Below are 21,443 nucleotides of genomic sequence, written 5' to 3'. Positions count from 1 at the left end.
GGCCTGTGTCAGTTCTTTGAAAGAGCTATCCAATTAGTTCCACTCCCCTGCTCTTTCCCAATAGCCCTGCAAATGTTTCCCTCTTAAGAATATATCTAATTCCTTTTGAAAGTTACAATTGAATCTGCTTCCAACATCCTTTCAGACAGTGCATTTCAGATCACAACAACTTGCTGCCTAAAAAGTAAAATCCTCATCTCCCCTCTGGTTTTTTTTGCCAATTACCTTAAATCTGTGCCCTCTGGTTACCAACCCTCCTGCCAGTGGAAACAGTTTCTCCTTATTTAATCTATCAAAACCCATCTCTTAATCAAAGAATGGTGTTAAGACTATGCAGGCACCGAAGGAGGGAGGGTGATAAAATAGAAAGAACTGAAGCCAAAGAAGGATTTCTGTTAAAACAAGATGTGACAGCCGTACTGATTGTAATTGGAATGCAGAAGTGAAGGTTTAGAAGCAGATTGTGTTGTAGGACTCTCAGGATAAGGACCTTTCTATAAATATTAACATTCTGGAGTCTGTTGAAGAAACTCAGTGTCTCTGTACTTTTTTATATATAAACAGCCACCCTGCAAATTGTCAGGTGTAAAACATTTTCCTGTCATTTTCAACCTCTGATATCAGCCAGCTATTGTTATTCCAATTGTCCTGTGTTAATAACTATCTTTACACCGTGTACTTCACAGACAATTTCAACTTTTTAAAGAACAGTACACAATTTATGGATATATGGCCATAAATAAAAAATGTATGTGTAGGTGCACCAACATAAAGTTACGGGTTGTACAATCGTTTTTACCACATCAGTCACAAACCAAATCAGAACCATCTGTGAATCAAAATGCATACAATAATTTACTATACAGAATTTATTTTGCATTATCAACTCCAGTGCAATATATCAATAATCTATCACACCAACAACTTGCATTTATATAGCACATTCAAACATAGTGAAACATCCAAAGGCGCTATGCAGGAGTTTTATCAAATGAAATTTCACACAGATCCACGTAAAGTGATGTAAGGAAAGAGGCAGGTTTTAAGGAGTGCCTTAAAGGAAGAGAGAGAGAGAGTTGGAGGTTCAGGTGTGGAATACCAATGCTTCGGGCCCAGGCCGGTGAAGCATGGCCACTAATGTCAGAGCAAAGGAAATTGGGAATTTTACAGGGCTATTGTACTACACACATAACGTGGAGCTTTTAGTAAGTTCCCCTACATGTCTGCAAATCACAATAAGAAAAAGGAGAGCAACCACAACTGTAAAATCGACACATTCAGCAACAAATCCTCTCTTACCCTCTAACCCCATCTGCCATTAAGCCCATCTCCCTCCACTTGGAGCTGATTCACCTCTTATTAGTTTTTGCACTTCTTAATCATTCCACATCTGATTTCCCTCCCGCCCCCCACCGCTGCACCCACTAAGAGCCCTCCATCCCCTACCACCCAAACTTCTTCTCCTCTCCTGTAGGTTCATCCTTATGCAGGAGTAGAGTTCCGTTGACACAAAGCCTTCAGTTTTTCTTTCAGGATATTTCTTAACATCCTGTAATATTCCTATCTAATGCCCGAATACATGAAGTTGCAGCGTAGGTATCCGAATAAGAAAGAGAAAGAACTTGGAATTAGGTAGCAACTTTCGCAGCTTCAGGACATGCTAAAGCACTTTAGAACCAATGAAATACTTTTGAAAGATATTCACTGTTTTACTGTAGGAAACACGGCAGCAAATTCATGCACAGCAAGCTCCCATAAACAACAATGTGATGATGACCAGGTAATCAATTTTAGTGACTGGTTGTGAGATAAACATTGGCCAGAACTCCCCTGCTCTTTTTCAAAATAATGCCCTAGTTTCTTTTACCTGAGAGGGCAGGTGGGGCCTTGGTTTATTGTCTCATCCAAAAGACAGCACCTCTAACAGTGCAGCACTCCCTCAGAAGTGCATTGGAGTATCAGCCTGGATTTTGCATTGTGCTAAGGTCCTGGTGTAAGATTTGAACTCATAAACCCTGACTCAGAGGCAAGAGTGCTACCCACTGAGCAGTGGCTCAGACTAGAATCACTAGGAGTGAGAAGACAAATCATTCTTTCCCTTCCAGCATTCTAGCATGTTTGAACTATTTGTTGCAGCCCTACTGCACTCCATTTGAGCTCAGGCAACTCAGCATAGATTTATTTTTGTTAGGTAAGGCTATTAAAGATTACAAAAGTAAGGCAGGCAAGATGGAGTTGAGATACAGATCAACCATGGCCAAATTGAATGGTGGGAAAGGCTTGAGGGAATTTAATAGCCTATACCTGTTCCTATGTGTTTCAGCATCTTAAAGAGTTGTACATTTACCCTCTTGAAAGATTAAGAATTTGAAAACATTTTTCCAGATCTCTCCTTCTTAGTGATATAGCTGCTGTCATACCCTCCTGCCATAGTTGCATCACATATTGGCAAGGGGCTAATCACGAGTCATGGAAAAACAAATCAGCTCTCCAAGAATGACAATATTTCTGTCCAGAAAATTTACAAGGCTGTGGCAAAAGATCAGGCGAGAATGGGAATAATTGGACATCTCTTCAAATGTCCGGCACAGGTATGATAGGTTGAATGACCTCCTTCTGTGCTGTAAGATTCTATGAAAATTAAACATAAATGATGATATAATTACAAAAACCAAAGCTTTCTAGGTGTGATTTGACATTTAGTTTACTTGTGGCCAGAAGACCTAACAATCTGACTCTCAGCTTTATTGCTTGTGTTTTATTGGAATCCATCCAATTATTTGAATGTTGTATCACTACAACCTTTGTGGTTTATCTTCTCTAAGACTACAGTCATTTATAATAAACAGCTTGGCTGTTTGTCATGACAATTTTATCCTCTCCTGAAGGCATCGGCACTTTGCAGTGTCCATGGACCCTGGTTGCAGTCCTTGGTAACTCTCTCTCATGTGCATTCCCATATAGCGAGTGCTTACAGGTTGTTTGGCTGTAGGGGTATTGGGGTGAAGAGGGGTGGGGAGAAGGAATCACAAAAGGCCTAATCCAATGCCCAAACTGCTTCAGCAGGGGCTAATGGATAACAATCAGGAGAGTGAAGATTGTATGTGTCTTTCTTCCTAATCCAAGGATGTTGATGCCAATTGTAGCATTGCCTATTGTTTCCCTGGGTTTGACAGAACAAAGTTAAAATCAGCTGTGATACTCTTTCGAGTTATCAAGAGTCACAGATTGCAACTCTTTCGAGTACAATCACAGTTCTTGGTTTCCGGGAGTGGGACATGAACCCACAACCCTCTGATTCAAAGGCGAGGGTGCTATGAACTGAGCATGTAGCCCTTGATCAAATAGCTTGCTGACAGGACTTGGACATAAATACAAGTAATACAATTCAATTACTCTTTGGAAAAGGTTACTGATAGATTGGGTATTTTTTTTTAAGCAAGGTCAACAACCTGAATTTATACAGCACCTTTATTATAACAAAATGTCTCAGGGTCTTTCACAGGAGGGTTATCAGACAAAAGCTGACACTGAGCCACATAAGGAGGTATGAGTCCTGGTGACAAAATGCTTGGTCAAAGAGGTAGATTTTAAGGAATATCTTAAAATGGGAGAAAGAGGTGTCAAAGGAGAAAATTCCAAAGTTTAGGGCCTGAACTTGCCAGCTGAAGGCTGTGGAGTGAAGGAAATCAAGGATTGGCAGGAGGCCAGAATTGGAGGAGTGCAGGGATTTCTTTTCTTTATTCTTTCATTGAATGTCAGGGCCAGCCAGCACTTATTGCCCTCTGAAATGTTCAGTTCAAGAGTCAACCACATTGCTCTGGATCTGGAGTCCAGGCCAGCTAAGGATGGCAGATTTCCTTCCCTAAAGGATGTTAGTTAACCAGATGGGCTTTTACAACAATCAGTGATAACTGTCATGGTTGTCATCACTGAGACTTACTTCAAATTGCAGGTTTAGGAATTGATTTTAAATTCTAGCAGCTACCATGGTGGGATTTGAACCTGTGCCCCTAGCACATTAGCCTGGGCCTCTAGGATTACTAACCCAATGATGTTGCCACTACCCCACCATCTCCCCCCCAGATCTTTGTAGAGCTGGAGAAGGCTATACAAATAAAGAGGGATGAGGTCCTGGAACAATTTGAACAAAAGAATGAGAATTTTAAAATTGATGCGTTGCCAGACTGGGAGCCACTGTAGGTCAGTAAACACAGGGGATGATGAATGAATGGGACTTGATGCAGATAAGGATATGGGCAGCTCAATTTTGGATGAACTCTAGCTAAACAGCTAAAACTATAATGGTTTTCTTATGAAGGAAAACTGAAATCAATTATCACCCAAACCTTCCTTTCAAAAACTTTCTCCTATGAACAATATTCCAGTCTCTTACACAAAGGTGCTGAGTCCATTTGGAACGATGCTACAATCCTCCTGACTGGGATCTATTAACACAGCGCAGACTTTAGAATGAATCTGACAATTTCCTAATCTGGATTACTAACAGGATGAATTCATTGAGCCATCAAGAAAATTGCATTTACATTTCTGAGGATAAGCCACTGTAAATGGAAATATTACACGCTTTTCCTAAAGATAAACTTTGCAAAAAGCCAAAGGGTGCTGGGATTCATCAAGCCACTCCTCCTCTATGCTTTATTAAACTAATGAGTGTTAGACAGGCAAGATTTGATGCATTTTCCCTTTGTCCCCAAAGATCAATAAATTACTCCAGTCGGTTTTAATTTAAATGAAACGATTTATTTAATTGGGAAAATTCTCTCTGTTGTGAAGATGATGTTGTCAAAGATTGTAATAAAGGACCTTGAAACAATGAAGACATTGGTTGGGAAGCCCTAGGCATGAATTAACAGAATAAAACAAATGTTGCCTGCGTATCCTGTTGAGATGAATGAAAATATTATGCAAAAACATACAATGTAGATTTTATTAAATTCATAGGGTTATTTTGGTTTTGTTACTTTGGAGATTTAGAGCTGCTTTATTTAACCGTAACATATTCACTTTTTGTCTAATACATTTTATTTTATTATGCTTTGTGCATAATCTGGTTACATATGCAGTTCAAATCAAAATATTTTAAATTAAAAAGTACCAAGCAGATTTCAATATTGAATTAAGTCACCAACCCACTCACTAACTGTGATACATTTACTAATTCATGGTCTCCATTAAGGCATTTGACAAGCAGAATACTTATTAGGATATAGTGAAAACGTCCTGTAAAACAATTACATCTAACACTAAGTCAATAGGTTAGGGGAATGCAATAAATAACATGGTGTACAGTTGAGGTCAGGGACAGATATGTAGGTAGGCTTGTGTACACATTGTATGTGACAGTGAGAGATGGAGTTCATTTTTGGTGCATTTGGAAGTATGCACTTTAATTTCATAAAATGACTCTTTTGTCACAATGCCAATTACACACCAGTTGAAGGTTGTTATCTGAATGTGGCTGTATCATGTTTTTAATAATACTCCATGTAAACTTCAAAAATAATTGTACAGTTACATTTTGGTGGAATATTGCCATACCCCTATTTGCCGGGCATGGACTTCGCATGTGCTCATCGTTGGAACATGTTGTCACAAAGTGAAGATCAAGATCAGACAAAGTAAATCAGAATTCCTGGAAGTCTTGACTGTCTTGGGATTTGTAACATGCTCTAGGTATCTGAAAGAATTTAACAGACAGAAACAGGTAATTCGGCCCAACAGCTCCATGCCAGTGTTTATGCTCCAGACAAGACTCTCAGCCCCCTTCATCTCCAACCCTGTCTCCCTCATCCTTTATGTAGCTTTCGCTTAAATGCATCTATGCTATTTGTCTTAGCTACTCCATGTATTAGCGTGTTCCATATTCTAACCACTCTCTGCATAAAGAGTTTATCTTCAATTCCTTATTGGATTTACTAGTGACTATCTTATATTTATGCCCCCTAGCTTAGGTCTCCCCCATAAGTGAGAACATCTCTTTCACTAATCTATTAAACCATTTATAATTTTAAATGCCTATCAGCTCACCCTTAGCCCCCTTTCTAGCAGAGAGCCTCAACCTGTTTAGTTCTTCCCAATAGTTATAATATCTTACTGCTGGCATCATCCTTGTAAATCTTCCATATTCATGATCACAATCCAGCTTTCCTAAGAGTGAATGCCTTTTAATAGGAGCATAGGAACAGGAGGCCATTCAGCCCCTCAAGCCTGTTCCCCATTCATTTAGATCATGGCTGATCTGTGTCTTTTCTTCATCTACCTTGGTATCATGATTTTTAATACCCTTGTCTAACTAAAATCTATTAATCTGAGTTTTGAAATTTGATATTGATGCTTCCCCAGCCTCAATGGTGTTTCTGGGGGGAGGGGGGTTGGCGGTGGAAAGAGTTCCAGATTTCCACTCCCCTTTGCGTGATTAAGTCCTGCCTGACATCACTAAAATAAAATCAAAATACTGCAGATGCTGGAGCTCCGAAATGAAAACAGACTGTGCTGGGAAAACTCAGCATCTGTGGAGGGAGAAACAAATGTAACATTGTGAGTCTGATATGATTCTTCTTTGGAACCCTAAATAAGTCATCAGAACTAGTTCTGATGAACAGTCATACGGACTCGAAACGTTAACTGTGTTCCTCTCCGCAGATGCTGTCAGACCTGCTGAGTTTTTCCAGCTAGTTTTGTTTTTGTTTCAGATTTCCAGCATCCGCAGCATTTTGCTTTTACCTAAATAAGTCATGTTGGTCTCACAACATTAACTCTGTTTCTCTCTGCATAGATGCTGCCAGGTCTGCTGAGTTTTCCCAGCACTTTCTGTTTTCCTTCCTGACCTTACCCCTGAACAGCCTGGCTCTAATTTTGATGTTGTGCCCCCTTTGTCTGGACTCCCTCCTCCACAGGGAATAGTTTTTCTTCATCAACCCTATCAAATCCTTTAATCAAACGCCTCAATTGGATCACTCCTTAATCTTTTATATTCAAGGGAATGCAAAGCCTGGTCTATGTGACCTGTCTTAATTAAACTCTTTTAGCCCCTGTATATCATGCTGGGGTGAATCTGTGCTGCATCTCCTCCAAGTCTAGAAATGTGCAACTTACTGTCAGAGTTAAGATCCCTTTGGACCAGACTAAGCCTTTCGCTTTAAACACCAAAAAATGAATATTTCTGAAAATAGAGACATGTTGCTGGATCTATGTTCAAGCCATGCGTCTTTTTGAATTACCCAGAAGTATGGGGAGCTGTTAAATTCCCCTTTGCTTTTCCATGGCAAAACCTCAGCCAATCAGTGTTGACTTACCAACCAATCAACACCATTTTCTCCTGTAGTATAAATTGTTGTGATTGCTTGAAATTTGTGTTCTTGTGTTTGTCCTGATGAGAGCAAGCCAAAAATATATGTCTCTCTTTTCAGCAATATTCAAGTTCTCATTACCAAGTAATTGTTTGTGTACACTGAAAATTACTTTCTCCAAAACATTGTAAGCAATATTCCTGTACTTGTTCAAATATAAAATTATGTAATTTTAAAATGATTAGTAATGGCACAGAGTACAAGAGCAAGGAGGTTATGTTGAACTTGTATAAGACCAGTTAGACTTCAGCTTGATTATTGCGAACAGTACTGCAGCTGCATTTTAAGAAAGATGTGGTTTGGGTCAGGAATGCACTGCCTGAGAGCGTGGTGGAGGCAGGTTGAATCGAGGCATTCAAGAGGGAATTAGATGATCATTTGAAAAGAAACAATGTGCAGAGTTATGGGGAGAAGGCAGGAGAATGGTACTACATGAAATGCTCACTTGGAGTGCTGGTGCAGACATGATGGGCTGAATGGCCTCCTTCTGCACTGAAACAATTCTCTAATTCTGTGATCAGTAATGTTTGAATAGATATTAACAACTATTAATCTAATGACTCATATGCTTATGAACGTACCGCAATTTGAATGATTAATAAAGATTATATGCTGAGGCATATATAAAATGGATAAGGAACATTTATACATTTAAGGAAATATACTTCACACATTGAAACATAATAGGTGATAAATCTATAAATAGCTAAACAGAATGTGTCAGATACTAAACCTTTCCTGATTTACCATGGACTTACATTATCAATGTTTCAACTGAAATGTAGAATAAAGCTATAGGCAACTGTGAAATAAACAATTCATTCTAGAATGTTTCAAATATGAAGAATGACATGCACTTATATAGCACCTTTCATGATCTCAGGGGGTCCCAAAGTGCTTTACAGCCAATTAAGTTTTTTTTAAGTGTGGTCACTGTTGCAATGTAGGAAACGTGGCAGCTAATTTGCCAAAAGCAAGTTCGCACAGGCACAATGTGATAACGACCGAATAATCTGTTTTTAGTGATGTCAGTTGAGGGATAGGTTTTAGCTAGGGACAGAGGGAGAACCTCCCCTGACCACCCTTTGGTCTTCCCTGTGGAATCTTTAATGCCCACCCGAGAGGGCAGATGGGGCCTCAGTTTAATGTCTCCAATTTTAGGTCTAGAAGGAAACATGCATTCAATCGTGATTTAAGTGACTTGTTCACTCTAGAAGAAGCTTGAGAAATTGGGCTGTTAGCAGCAATTGGACATTCACAAGATAATGGTGATGCTTAAAGTGCCTTATTTTGTTTAGTGCCATGCAGGAGCACCTGTTCTACATTATTTACAGTACAAAATGACAAAGATGGAGTGTTCAGCAGTGCTATTTGCACTTTGAACACTACATGACTTCCAGCCCTATTGGAGCCACATGTAACTCTAGATCCAGATTACATGTTTGATTTGAAAAAAAGGATTTTTTTTTTTAGGACTGCTCTTCAGCTTGATTTTACAAAAGCCGATGTGGAAAGTAAAGCACATCAAAAGCATTTCACTTTGTACGCAGCAATTAATTTTATTCAGATGATGGTCTTGAGTCACTGTACAGTTAAAAAAAATTTCCAGTGTTCATAATTGTAAGCAATGCTGATGCAGTGAAGCAATCTTTGTTCAAAAAGATACAACAATAAATCTTTGGCAGCAGAAAATACAATACGAGAACAGAAAAATTATCACTGCGTCAAATATACTTCAATCATTGCCTTTTATAAAATGTTAGAGTGGAATTAACCATAGGATAGCAAACCAATTTTTGAACTTGTCCATTTTTAAATTTGACATGCAATAAAATCAAAAATACACCTCCATTAACTAATATTTCTTTTTTTAAAAATTGCAGGAAATATTAAAGAATATCCAAGTCTCTGGAGAAACCAGATTTGCTGATGTGCAGGGCTTGGGGCAGGGTCAAATATTTCTTTAATTTTAAATTCGTGAAAAGCCCTGTTTTTCTGAAGGGCTTTCACAGCAATGTGAATTTCATTTGGGTTCCATAGTAACCAAAATTCGGCCCTTTGCAACACTTGACCCTTCTGCACAGGATGCTCTGCTGCACCGTGTAACAATGGGTGATTGTTATGCTTATTTACCCTGTTAAAAGCTGGGCAAACCTCTAGTTAAAGAGGCTTGTACCCCAGCCTGTTAACCAGCCAACACATCTGACCTGCAGCAGTGTTATTTTTTTTAAATGTGATGCAGAAACTGACAGGGGTCCACCCAGACAAGTTCTGCTGCACTGTGCTTCTAATCGTTGCAACAGAAAAAATTGCTACAGCTTGGTATCTATCAGTGTCCCTAACTATACAGTATGAAGTTACTGGGGACTAGTTATGCACGGCTGCCGCACTCAGTAGGTGGGGGGGGGGGCTTGGTCTAGACAATCTCATATGACTACACCATGCAAAAAATTGAACTAAATGTTTTTTTTAAAAATTACCATGGCACAGGCCTTAAGGTATCACATTATTAAACCCCGGCAGTGATGCAGTGACCTCCGTAACACTTCCCACAGGCAACTGGTCTCTGTCTTCGTTTTCTGCTGACCACTGCATCTGCCAAGTGATCTCTGGCACGAACCTATCGCCTCTCGAGCTTTCATGTTTCTTTGATGGCTGAGGCCAGTGTAATGATGTTCTGTGCCTGCTTCAAAGATGGCATGTCGATCATGCTTCCGTGAAAAGTGAAGGCTCCCTGGCACAAGTGGAAAAAAAAAACAGGAGGAATAAAAACTTTCAGCTTCTCAGAACGACACACTTCCACGTTTTATTGCGACTTCTCTTCCCATTCGTGCACTGCAAATTCAAGTATTTGAAGATTGAAAACATTAATGCTAAAATGTTACCTTGCACAGAGAATAACGTTAAACATTTTCAAGTCAGCTCATGCAAGACTTATTACAGTAAAAAGGCACACGTATTTTCTCTCCATGTTGGGGTTAACATAGTGCACCGATTTATTTCCTATTACCTTGGCACAATAGACTATTATCTAAAACTATAAAGTTTCCTTCAAATGCTTCACAATTAATAACTGCATACATTTCCTAATATGCACCTTTCAAGTAAAAACACAAAAACAATTTTCAATGGCATTTTACATCACATTTCATTTTGCAAGGAGTTAATTTCACAGAATTGTAATTAATTGTAAAGATTTGTTTCTGCAACTTATCAAGGTTTATGAATTGCTACTCCTGCAACTGAAGAAATAAAAATAGGACATTTTCGTTCATGCCAACAAATATGATTTTGCAACAAAAAAATTCTTAGAGAGGAAGGCCACAAGCTAGGGCAACTGTTGGGATGGATGATGAAGATTATGTGGTGTTAAATAGTTCCTATGGAAGAATTCGTAGGATGCAAACATAAGGTTCTTCTAAGATAATTAACTGACAATGCCGCGATTACCACAAATTCTTCCTCGAGGCTATCCTTAATCTGAGCATCAGTGGGACAAAGCGGGCGCAGACTGTGGATCACCACTGAAATATATATACAACAATAACCCACAGAGCAGGAAGCACAATGCGATTCAATGATGCAATAAATTAGGAAAGCAATGCGACATCACTAATTTACTTCTATTTGCCACACTAATGGGCCTCAAAATGTTTTAATCCCATTTGAAGAATTTAGTTCTCATACAGAGACTTAATAACCTTAGCATTCAGTTGCAAAAACAACAAAACTTCAATTTGGTTGTTAACCAAACTGTTCAAATAATTAAGCAAGGATGTGGTGTGCAAGTATGAAAGTTCACCTTTCCTAGTTTTTGATGTTCTTCAAAAGCATCAATCAGTTCCTGCGCCCATTTCATTTTCTTAGGGCTTGGCGAAAATGCTTCTTGTACAATTGGAACCTGACTGGGGTGAATCACTTGTTTACCTGAACACAGAAACCACATAGCAATTTATTATTCTTGCACAATACTCACAAAGATATACGTTCAGAAATATACAGCACATATATTAATTGTGAAATATTGACTAATATCCTGCATGCACCATTACTCGGCCCAGCTGTGGCATTTTGTCACATCCATCATCCTCTGTAAGGGCAACTGCTTCTGTTTTATATTTGCACACACAGGTATATCTTTCTTCAACATGTCTACTTTGCTAGCAATGAAGGTATTGAACAAATAGGTTATTCAGGAGAATTAACCTTTCAATTAATAGTTTCAGTATTGTGCACTTTATATTGAGTCATATAAATATTGTTATTTTGTGCTTTAGAGATAAGAATTATCAGTGTACATATATTTACAACAATCATTTCACACCTTGGGCTGTGAGATAGAACGTTCTGGCCACCTGCAGACCATTGAGAAACAGAAACACTTTCTATAAATTAATTGTGGCAATTAGGATTTCTTTTTCGACTGCAGGTACAAATTACTTGTGTTGAGTTGACTGTTATACATGCAATTTACTGAGTTGCAGATCACACCTCACTGAATACATTTGGTTGGAATGCACTTTGCATTCACGTTACGATTTCGTATTACCTCTAAGTTAATGTTGTACGTTACTGGGCACCATCATAAATGTAATTAAACATTTCTTAGAATTTCAAGTTAAATTGCAAATATTTAACATTCTAAACTAGAGACTTCCAGTTGTTATTAATAAGAATACAAAAGATAAAATGTGTTTGATTTGACGCAAGAAATGCACGAGGTCAGATGTTGGTCATATCTCAGAACCGTGTAGGCAACACTGCTAGAGTTCCAAATACATAATCAATATATATTATCTTATACAGATATATATCTCTATAAATAATAGTATGCTTTATTATTTTTATATATAATTATAACAGTGTGTTATTTTATATTAATGGTTAGTATATTATACATATTGCATGAAAAGTGTATGATGGACATTATATAACACATAAATTTATGGAATTTGTCCTGTAAGCCTCCTGATCAGAGTCACAAGTTTGAATGCTAACCCTGATTAGACACTCAAATTTACCTGACTTCACTGATCAAGCTTCCTTCAACCAGCAGTCACAACAGCAGCAGAAATCTTCTATCTCCGGGCACAGTGTGAGAAGGTAAACAGGAAAAAACTGGCAGGATCAACTGTGTCCAGAATCAACAAAGTGCTTCCAATCTGCTGACCATGGGACAGCGCAGCTGGATGCTCTGGACATTCCTGTGTCTCGGATTATGCTGCCTCCCAGTCAAAGAGGGAGAGTATTGCTGGGTGCGAGCATGATGAGGCCATTATTTGTTTGTGTATGGACATGAAGGGGTGAGAATCATGTTTTAAGAACTAAAACACGAATTAGCTGCATGCTTAATGTACCTCTGAATGTCGGTGAAAAGCTATAATCACTGGATTCTGAGCCTGTTAATGGTACAAAATGGAATATTCCCTTCATCACTGTCATTACTTTGACCATTGTATGCAAAATTCAAAAATAATCTTTAAGTCGATTTCCATTGTTAAATTTTTCTCAAATTCAATTCCTTAATGAAAATACTTTGAAGTGCAAAGCCTCAAATAGTGAGCTACATATGCAAAATTACTGAATTGTTACTTAAGCTTGGCCCTGTTAGTTCGTATCGCAGATTGTGCTGACTGACACAGAAAATCATTCCTTAATAAGCCTCTGCAAAAAGACACTATATAAAACTGATAAAATTTGTGCCATACATTAGTAATCGAACTACTGAATGCATGGCTTTAGAACATTTCATATATTTATTTACAAATCTGCCTCATCTAAATGGATAATCCAAATAATCTGCCGCTATTAGCAAATTAATTAAAGTTTCTGTAAACTCTCAAAATTATCTCTGCAGCAGAAAGAATATCCATCAAAATGAGTATCATTACAAAGTGAAAGTGTAGACATGCAAGGAACTTATTTTAAGGTTTATTCATTTATAAAAATATTAATTAATATTTAATTGTGGTGCTTGTAAAGTGAACCCCACAATATCTGCATTAAAATACTGATTAAGTCGTTTTGAATGCTATAATTGCTGTTCTGTCGAAAAACTTCCACTGCACTTTTTTTAACTTGTTCATATTCATAGTCAACAATCATATTGCTAATTTAACAGAATTGCAGCAATCAATTGCAATCAGCATCATGGTAACATCTCTTGAAACATGTTTCAAATTGGTTTCTCAGGATTTAATTATATGAGCTGCCAAAAATTCCCAAAAGCAAAATTTCTTAATAAAACACCAAACCATATTCACAGGAATGCTGTTCTTCTGTATAAAGAAAATGTTTGGTTTTTAAGCGCAGTAAGGTGATATTTCCGGTGGACAAAAATTACACGCATTAAGAGCATGAAAATCAGAAAAGATTGCTAAAGCGTGATTATTTGCAGTTGGGGAAATGCGTCATCCTACAATACCATTTGATGTGTCCTGTTCTTGATCAATTTTGGTCCGATCCATGCTGAAAGGATGACATTAAAGGATGACCTGTCCCAAACCCCTGCACAAGTTAAAAACTAGTTTAATTTCAAAATTTATGCTATTGGCATAAAAATGTTGATTTTTACTCAAAAATACCATTTCAGCGAATGCATTGTACATATCTCAGGGAGAGTTTAATGTGCCGCACAAAACTGGTAAAATTTTAGTGCAAACATTTCCCTTTTCTGCATACAGTGGTTTTCCAGGAGTAGGGAAACTATAGCTCATTTATGCGGTAGCTTATTTCCGTTCTTGACGTGCCACATCATGTTTAATAGGGGAAGAGAAAAAACACAAATGTTGGAAATCTGCAATGTGAAAAACACAGAAAATACGGCAAACATACAGCAGGTTTCACCAGAAGGGACATAATGGGCAAATGTCTTCCCTTCTGTGCTCTAAAATTCTATGATTTTCTGATCAGCATCTGAAAGTGGAAGGTTAATAGCTAGGATTCCGAAAGAGACTCACAGCTTTTCCTCCACTTTAAGATGCTTTTTGAGTATTTTTGGTGTTTCCTGGTTAATTTTATATTTTAACTTAAGGCTGAGTTCATTATTTTTGCATAGTATCTCTAAGTTTTACTGTCAAAGGTCATTTTACATTTTTAAGTAATAATGAGTAAATTACCCTTTAATAATATTTTTCTTCGTCACTTAAAGTATATTAGAAAGGGAAGATACCACAACAAGAAGTAACGGGGGAAACTGAAATCCTAAAACACTCTTTGCAACATCACCTGGGTAATTAAATCAGAGAATGAAATTTTCAAAAACAATTAATTTATTTTGCTTAACTTTGAATAGAATTTCTGAATAATCAAATTGATATAAATTGTCATTATTTAAGCGCCTATGGAAATAAGCATGCATTGGTGTTTATTCCTTATTAAATAATGATTTCTTGTTAAATAATTAAAATATGAGGGCTCAATATTTAAACTTTTCCTTAACTACCTCAAATTCCTGGCACGTGATATGTCGTCTGATAACCTCCCTGAATACATCAAAAATATAAAAATCATTTTTGATGTCATGTCCAGAGCAACATACAGGTAGACTTCTTGTTCTGCCCACTATTATAAGATGATTTAAAAAAGAATAAGGGGCATGATCAGCTGTAAAACATACCAGTGAACCCCATCAAGGCACCCTCTCTCGATTGCATATAAAGGCCCTCCTCATCCTTGTAGTCAATATAGACAAGATCTATGGCCTGGAGACAAAATGCCTTTGCTGTAACAACAACCTTCTGCCTCGCGTAAACAAGCTCTCGAGCATCTTTAGTTCTGGTGGCACCTGCAAATGTGGAACAAGAGTAGTGAGAGCACAACTGCTGTATTTCCGCAAGGAAATTATTCCACAAATCGGTTTTAAAACAGTCACGTTTCATGAGCTACACAGATTTCTTTCCTACTAGACATTACAGAAGCATTTCACCTTTTAAAATAATTGATACGTGCAAAATGAATGACCATGAAAATCGTGTAAGGTATTTAATCTTCCTGCGAAAAGCTCAATGAAAATATTTCTTGCGATTGGTAACGATTCCCATGCTTTGTTTTGATATTTCCGGCCACTGTAAGTAACAGTTAGCTAAATTAACAACTCAAATACTGAACAGAATCTAATATAAGTAAAAGGTTTGTTTGGAAATGGAAACAAGGAGCATGTAAATACTTTATGAATTTGTTTTTAAATTTAGCTATTAATTACAATCATCAAAAACAAATGAAGATAAAAAGAACTATATTTAGTGTGGATTGAAGCTTGATTTCAGTGTTACAAAATAAAGTTACTAATTTAATTAATTTGTTTATAATGTAGAAATGTGGAGGATTTTCAGACACATTCTAGAAAAGTAAAATATAAAGAGTGAGTGTGTCTGTAAGTGACAGCTGAAGAAAGGAGAAACACTAAGAAAAGGGCCCTTTTTCTCACCTATGCTGGCACAGAAATCATCCGATCCAAATACAACTCCGTCGAGTCGGAAGCCAGCATGTGCACCTAGACGCTGTGCTTCTTCACATCCAGCCTTCAAGACAAACAACATTTCACAATGCCAATGTCAATGGGTTCTACACACCTGGTAATTTACAAACATGGTTTCAATCAAGCTAACATATTCGGGGGCTATAGCAGATGTAATAACCATTCAGCCCGAATGAAGGGCTGTGAAGATTTTTCCCTTCTAGACTTGTTAAGTGCATGTGAAAATTCTATTCTGTAAGGTTTTCAAGTCACTAGATAAAAGGAGACTAACTTAATTTAGAAAAAAAGTGTCACCATAGCTTTTTTTTTCCTGGCCAACTCCTTTAGGAAAGACAACACACAGACATGTATAACCCTCTATAATTCAGTAACTGTGTACTTTTCCATTTATTTTTCTTGTGGCATTCTGGTTAGCGAACTTCAAGAAGAATTTGATAATACCTTTTTTGGGGATTGCATATTTGTGGTGCTGAGACACAATAATCTTAAGTCATCTTAAAAAAAAAACGCATGAAAAAATTAAGTTAGTGTCAGGAGTCTGTGTATAACATTACACATTTCTGTTCTTTATTGAATACCTCATTAATTGCACACATTCTTATTTTTAATGCTTTTCAAAATAAAACAAGCTTCTGGTCATAAAATAATTTATAAAACAGTATTTATGATCAAATGTTAGCTGGATAATTTTAAAATTAGTTTCATTTGCATGCTGGACATGTCCCAAAATTTTCCCTGGTAAATGAAATCAAATATTTATTTGAATTTGTGTTACCTGGACTGAGTTTATATGAAGGAGCGTATAGCTAACTGTATTTAAGTACTGTAATGCCTTAATTTTTAATTTATGAAACCATGATAATAGAGAATCTACATATGAAAAAATGCTTACTGTGCTTTATATTGCATTATTCTTTTCGTCCATGATTTAAAAAATGATTTTGTTTGAATATATTTTTTGTTACCTTGAAATTCAGCAATCCTACTGCCGTCTCCACAAAAGTGATTAAATTCATTGGCTCCTTTAATGTCCGACCCTTGGTGTATTTCGCAAATCTGTCTGCAAACTAGAAATGGAAATCATTTTACTTACTTTTTTCCCCCGGCTTTAAAAATAAATGAAGAAATAATGCCTGAAAAGGTTTTGATTTGTACTCCAATGTTAAGTAATTTTATATTTCGTAATAAGTATGATTGCATTTTCAAGGCCTCTTTAAACGATGCTGAAAATCGAGTTTTATTTCAAACATTTCTTTGTGATTATTAAATACTTAAAAGGTGTTTTAAAATAAAATTTACACATTGATTTTATAAGTCTCACATCATTAACACTTGGATCTAAGTTGATCTACAACTTAAGAGTGGCTAAATATTCACTTTTAATTTATTGATGTGGTAGTATCCTAATTTCAAAACATGTACAACTAAAAAACATACACTTTAATATATTTGATTCTAGCAATAATCGCAGAAATTAACATCTTCACATATACTGCCTTTTTTTGCCTGTATTTTACACTGAGGTGGCACCAGCTCTCATAGTGGTTCATTCATTTTTGGGAGCAGATTTGAATTAAACTGGACTACGTTATAAATACACATAATATGACACAAAGTCTAATAATTCAGAATTCTGAAAGGCAGGGATTACAACGGACAAATCCTTTTGCCAGTTTATTATGCTGGTGGTGTAATTCCCGAATGAAGAATCAGCCTCTCAGACTGGCAAGCTCTCTCTTCAGCTTTTATACTATATGATTTTCCCTAATACTTTGAGTTTTAGTTGGGGTGTCATAAAGAAAGCAGGTTTCTTTCTTTGAACACTGAGGATTGGAAAAATTGTCGCCAATTCACAGCCCGTACTGGGTTGTCAGTGGGGTATCCCAAATTCCAAAATCTATCATCTGGAAAGATACAATAGCTCTTGCACACTACTCTTTTTTTTCTTTCAGAGGCAGGATTAGAGTACAAAACGTACTACATTTTAGTTGTAATCATCATAGTTCTATAGCTGATGAAAGTATCTCAGGTAAACCAGTGAAGACAAAAAAAAACGAACATCTAAAAATGTAAAGAAAATTCATTTGTTGAAGGATTTCAAATGAAAAAAGGGGAATTTTAATCATCTCCCCATTCAATCTCAGTTGGGTAAATCATATCTAAGAGATTTGCATAAATATAAACCATCAAAGCCTTTTCATCTTCAAAGGGGGTTTCGGGACCCTATAAGCTTTGTACTGTAATCATCACAGGTCACAACCCTGCAGGAGTAGGGCTGCTATGGCAACATAAAAAAACTAATGCTACAGGCTTAACATAATATTCTGGTTCATAGAAAAGTGCAGTGACAGAAATGCCTTTCACAAACTGCCAACTTATATTACAATACCTGAATTTCACTTTTGACTGAATTAAGTCCCAATTGTTCTATTAATTACATATCGTTGATGCAATTAGTTTTTGACTCACATTTTTTTTTAAATAAAAACAAATTATTACTTCACTTTGTTATATTATTTTCACCATACCCACACCCACCGACCTTTACCCCACCAAAAGGTTCTTTTGTTTGTGCAATTCGCAGACTCAAACCACAAGTTATCTACAGCGAATATTAACACACAAAACAGAATGCCATGGTAAACAGGTTTCAATTAATTTTTTTTCTCTCTCAAAGAGATGATTAAAAGTTTCCGGCCTGGTCCAGTGTTCACTGCACCGAAGTAAAAGAAAGAGAAATTGGGGAGGAGAAGTAGCAAGCCTCAGCAATTCTTTCAATTCCAAAGCACACCCAATACTATGTTGGCAAGAACGCACATTGTTCAGGATTTGCGGTGGAATTGTTTCACAACAAAGGAGTCAGAGTTACGCTTGTTATAGTCCAATAAGCCATGCCAGTCAAACAAGTGCCCAAAGCCAGGACAAAAGAGAGCAAGAGATTCTCACACAATAGACAACAAGCAAGTCCATCTTTTAGTTACAAATCAGTCTCCACGTTTATTCTTAATATAATTTTTTTCCCCCCCCCCGAACGGGCAAAATGAACAGTAAAGGGATTTCAGTTATGCTCGTAACCTGGAAGAATGCAAATGGGCGTGTTCAAACCGGGATTCCCCATGAGAAATCGAAAATTAAGCAAAGCACGGTCAAACAGAGTTATCTACCAACTCGTAATGTTGTAACCTCAACAGCAGAGAAGTTGGGGGGTGGGTGGCAGGGGGTGGGGGCAAAGAATGAAAAGGGACTATTTTATAAGTCACTGTCATTCTTGTTGCAAAAGCAGCATTTTCACTGCTGCTGAATACTCATATTTAGACCCTCAAACTCTGTAGCCATCTCAAAATTTAAAAAAATTATAGACACAGGCATAGAGTCAGGTTTTAGTGCGTGAATTTACTCATATTTTCATGTGAAAACAACTGCAGTAAACACTTCAGAATAAGTAAGCATTTCACTTGTCAGTCATAAAAATCAGAGTTAAAGACACTTTTATAAACTTTTATAAATAGGTTTGCTTCAATCCTATTTAAGATTAACTGTTCCTATATTTTATACTCGTCCCTATTTATTGAAAGCATGTTAAGGTAATGAGGGCTATTTCAAAGTTGACTTAAGTAATTTGATGTGTCTCCTGTTTTTATTTCAAGACTTTACGGGCTTAAAAAACCCCAGCCATGGAGCAAAAACACACCTGCTAGCAATTAAAAAGAAACAAATACAGAACTATTCAGGAAATAATATCTGTAGTAATTAAAAACAGTGGTTAAAAGCTTCCTGTTCATTTCTCTGGTTTGCCCCAAGCACAACCCCTTATATTCCTTTTCCTCTTTTTCATTTAACCCCTCTCTCTCTCTCCCTCTACTTATACCAGCTTCAATTCATTCTTTATTTTCCCAGCATCAGAATCCCACTTTCAACCAGGGTTGGAATTGTCAGAAGGTATGGGCAGTTCAAACTTTCCTGACCTGATTCCCCCCACCATCCCCACTCCCTTTAGCTCCCAAATGATCTGGTGTGTGATCAAAGTATGAGGCTTTGCCAAGTCTCAGCCAACTCACCCATTTTATTTCTTCGACAGTTTCCACTTTAGGGAGCATCAGGGTTGGAGGAAGCGCTTCAGATTCTAGGATAACTTCCATGTCCAACTCAGCCAGGCCACTCGAGACAGAGTTAATCCGCACACATAGGTCTGTGCGGCCTACGTGAGGTTGAGTGAGCACCTTTGCGATTGTCAGCCTTGCTTCTTCCTTTAACCAAAAAAAAAATCTATTCTCAGCGGTGACTTGTGATTTTAAAAACGATGGAATGTATCATCAAAATAAGAAAAGCATTCAACAATTTACACTGCCTGTAGTAGATATCAGTAATCAATACAATTTGAACATGGATCTCTGGCGTCGATATGCAGTGAAATGAACTGCACTGCAATATAAAATAATCTATAAAAACCAGCAGTTTCAGGCCTGCTGTATTAAATTTAGAGGCATCTGTTTCAAAGATTCAGCTATCTCTGGTGCTGGTTGTTTGTGATCAGATTAGAGATTTGACAATCTTCGAGTTAATTCACCTTACAAGGCCCTGGTGATATTATTTTTTGCAAAATAGCATGGATCTGCCACGCGCGACACAAATAAATATGCTGCTGATTAGGAGGGGAGAAATGAAGCCAAACATTCTGTCAGGAGTGTGGGCACAGTTGCGGATTTGAAACAGGCAGATGTAAAAACTATGCCAAAGCGCAGGGGGGAAAAAAATGGCCGTAAGATTTGAAAATGTGGTCTGAGTTAAATGGCGTGAGGAAACAGTAGCTTACAGTTGTCAGATCAGATCAGAAATGGGCACATAAAGTAGCTTAAGACAGCTCTGCAGAGCCACTGATTTACTGGGGTTTAGGCTGCTGACAATTAGAGTAAGCACAGACACAGAATGAAGTGATGGCTCTCTGCAGTTCAAGTGAAAAGAATAATAAACCCCAAGGTTAATGAAACCTGAATCAAATAGCCTTGAGCCTGGTATCATCACACTTTCATGAAGGGCTAACACATGCCAGTCAGTGGGAGGGTGAAGCTGGAAGCGGCTGGTGATCATTACTATAATGCATAAAATGCTGCAAGTGAAAAAAATTAAATAAATAAAGGCGCATAGGAACCTGCAGACCAATCCAGATGCAACTTTACAATAAAAAAAATGAAAGAAGTACAATGCAACCAAATTGACAGCTGTTCATCATTCCTGCCACAGATGAACTCAAAGACTCTTGTTTCAACAACCAATCAAATCACACTTCCAGTTCCGTATAAATCATGCTGAGGATGGACTTAAAATGGACGCAGCTCAAGATTTCCATGTTGTTAACCGTTTAACTCTTCAAGTTCCACGCACGTTCATTAGTCAAAATCAGGAAGTTGTCCCAGAAGCACCCAGGAATGATTACAAACAAACCCAGTTATCACAGAATCATACAGCTCAGAAGGCCATTCAGCCCATTGTGTCTGTTCCAGTTCTTCGAAAGGTCTAACCCATTAATCCCACTGCCCCCGCTCTTCCCCCTCACAGCTCTGCAAATTTTTCCCCTTCAAGTATTCACCCAA

At 37.4% G+C, this 21,443-nt stretch overlaps 1 protein-coding gene and 1 long non-coding RNA gene across 3 annotated transcripts in view; one reads left to right on the top strand and one right to left on the bottom strand.

Moving 5' to 3' along the window:
- Positions 1–13,468, top strand: part of LOC144683038 (uncharacterized) — a 52,392-nt gene extending 38,924 nt beyond the window's left edge. Inside the window, exon 3 of the long non-coding RNA XR_013577161.1 lies at positions 12,430–13,468. This is a non-coding gene — a long non-coding RNA (uncharacterized LOC144683038). The remainder of the gene's footprint in view (positions 1–12,429) is intronic.
- Positions 8,907–21,443, bottom strand: part of clybl (citrate lyase beta like) — a 104,283-nt gene continuing 91,746 nt past the window's right edge. The window contains exons 4-9 of one of the 2 annotated variants that reach the window (XM_078546037.1): positions 19,911–20,099; positions 16,818–16,919; positions 15,802–15,895; positions 14,992–15,159; positions 11,176–11,300; positions 8,907–10,107 (exon numbers count right to left, since the gene is read on the bottom strand). In XM_078546037.1, coding sequence (XP_078402163.1) covers positions 10,012–10,107; positions 11,176–11,300; positions 14,992–15,159; positions 15,802–15,895; positions 16,818–16,919; positions 19,911–20,099 — 774 coding nt within the window. In that variant the 3' untranslated portion in view covers positions 8,907–10,011. The remainder of the gene's footprint in view (positions 10,108–11,175; positions 11,301–14,991; positions 15,160–15,801; positions 15,896–16,817; positions 16,920–19,910; positions 20,100–21,443) is intronic. The other variant, XM_078546038.1, reaches the window with a different exon arrangement.

Source organism: Cetorhinus maximus, chromosome 7, assembly GCF_964194155.1.
Source record: "Cetorhinus maximus chromosome 7, sCetMax3.hap1.1, whole genome shotgun sequence".
Classification (NCBI taxonomy): Eukaryota; Metazoa; Chordata; class Chondrichthyes; order Lamniformes; family Cetorhinidae; genus Cetorhinus; species Cetorhinus maximus.
Note: the sequence above shows the minus strand (reverse complement) of the source record. Positions and strands in the feature narration are given on the sequence as shown.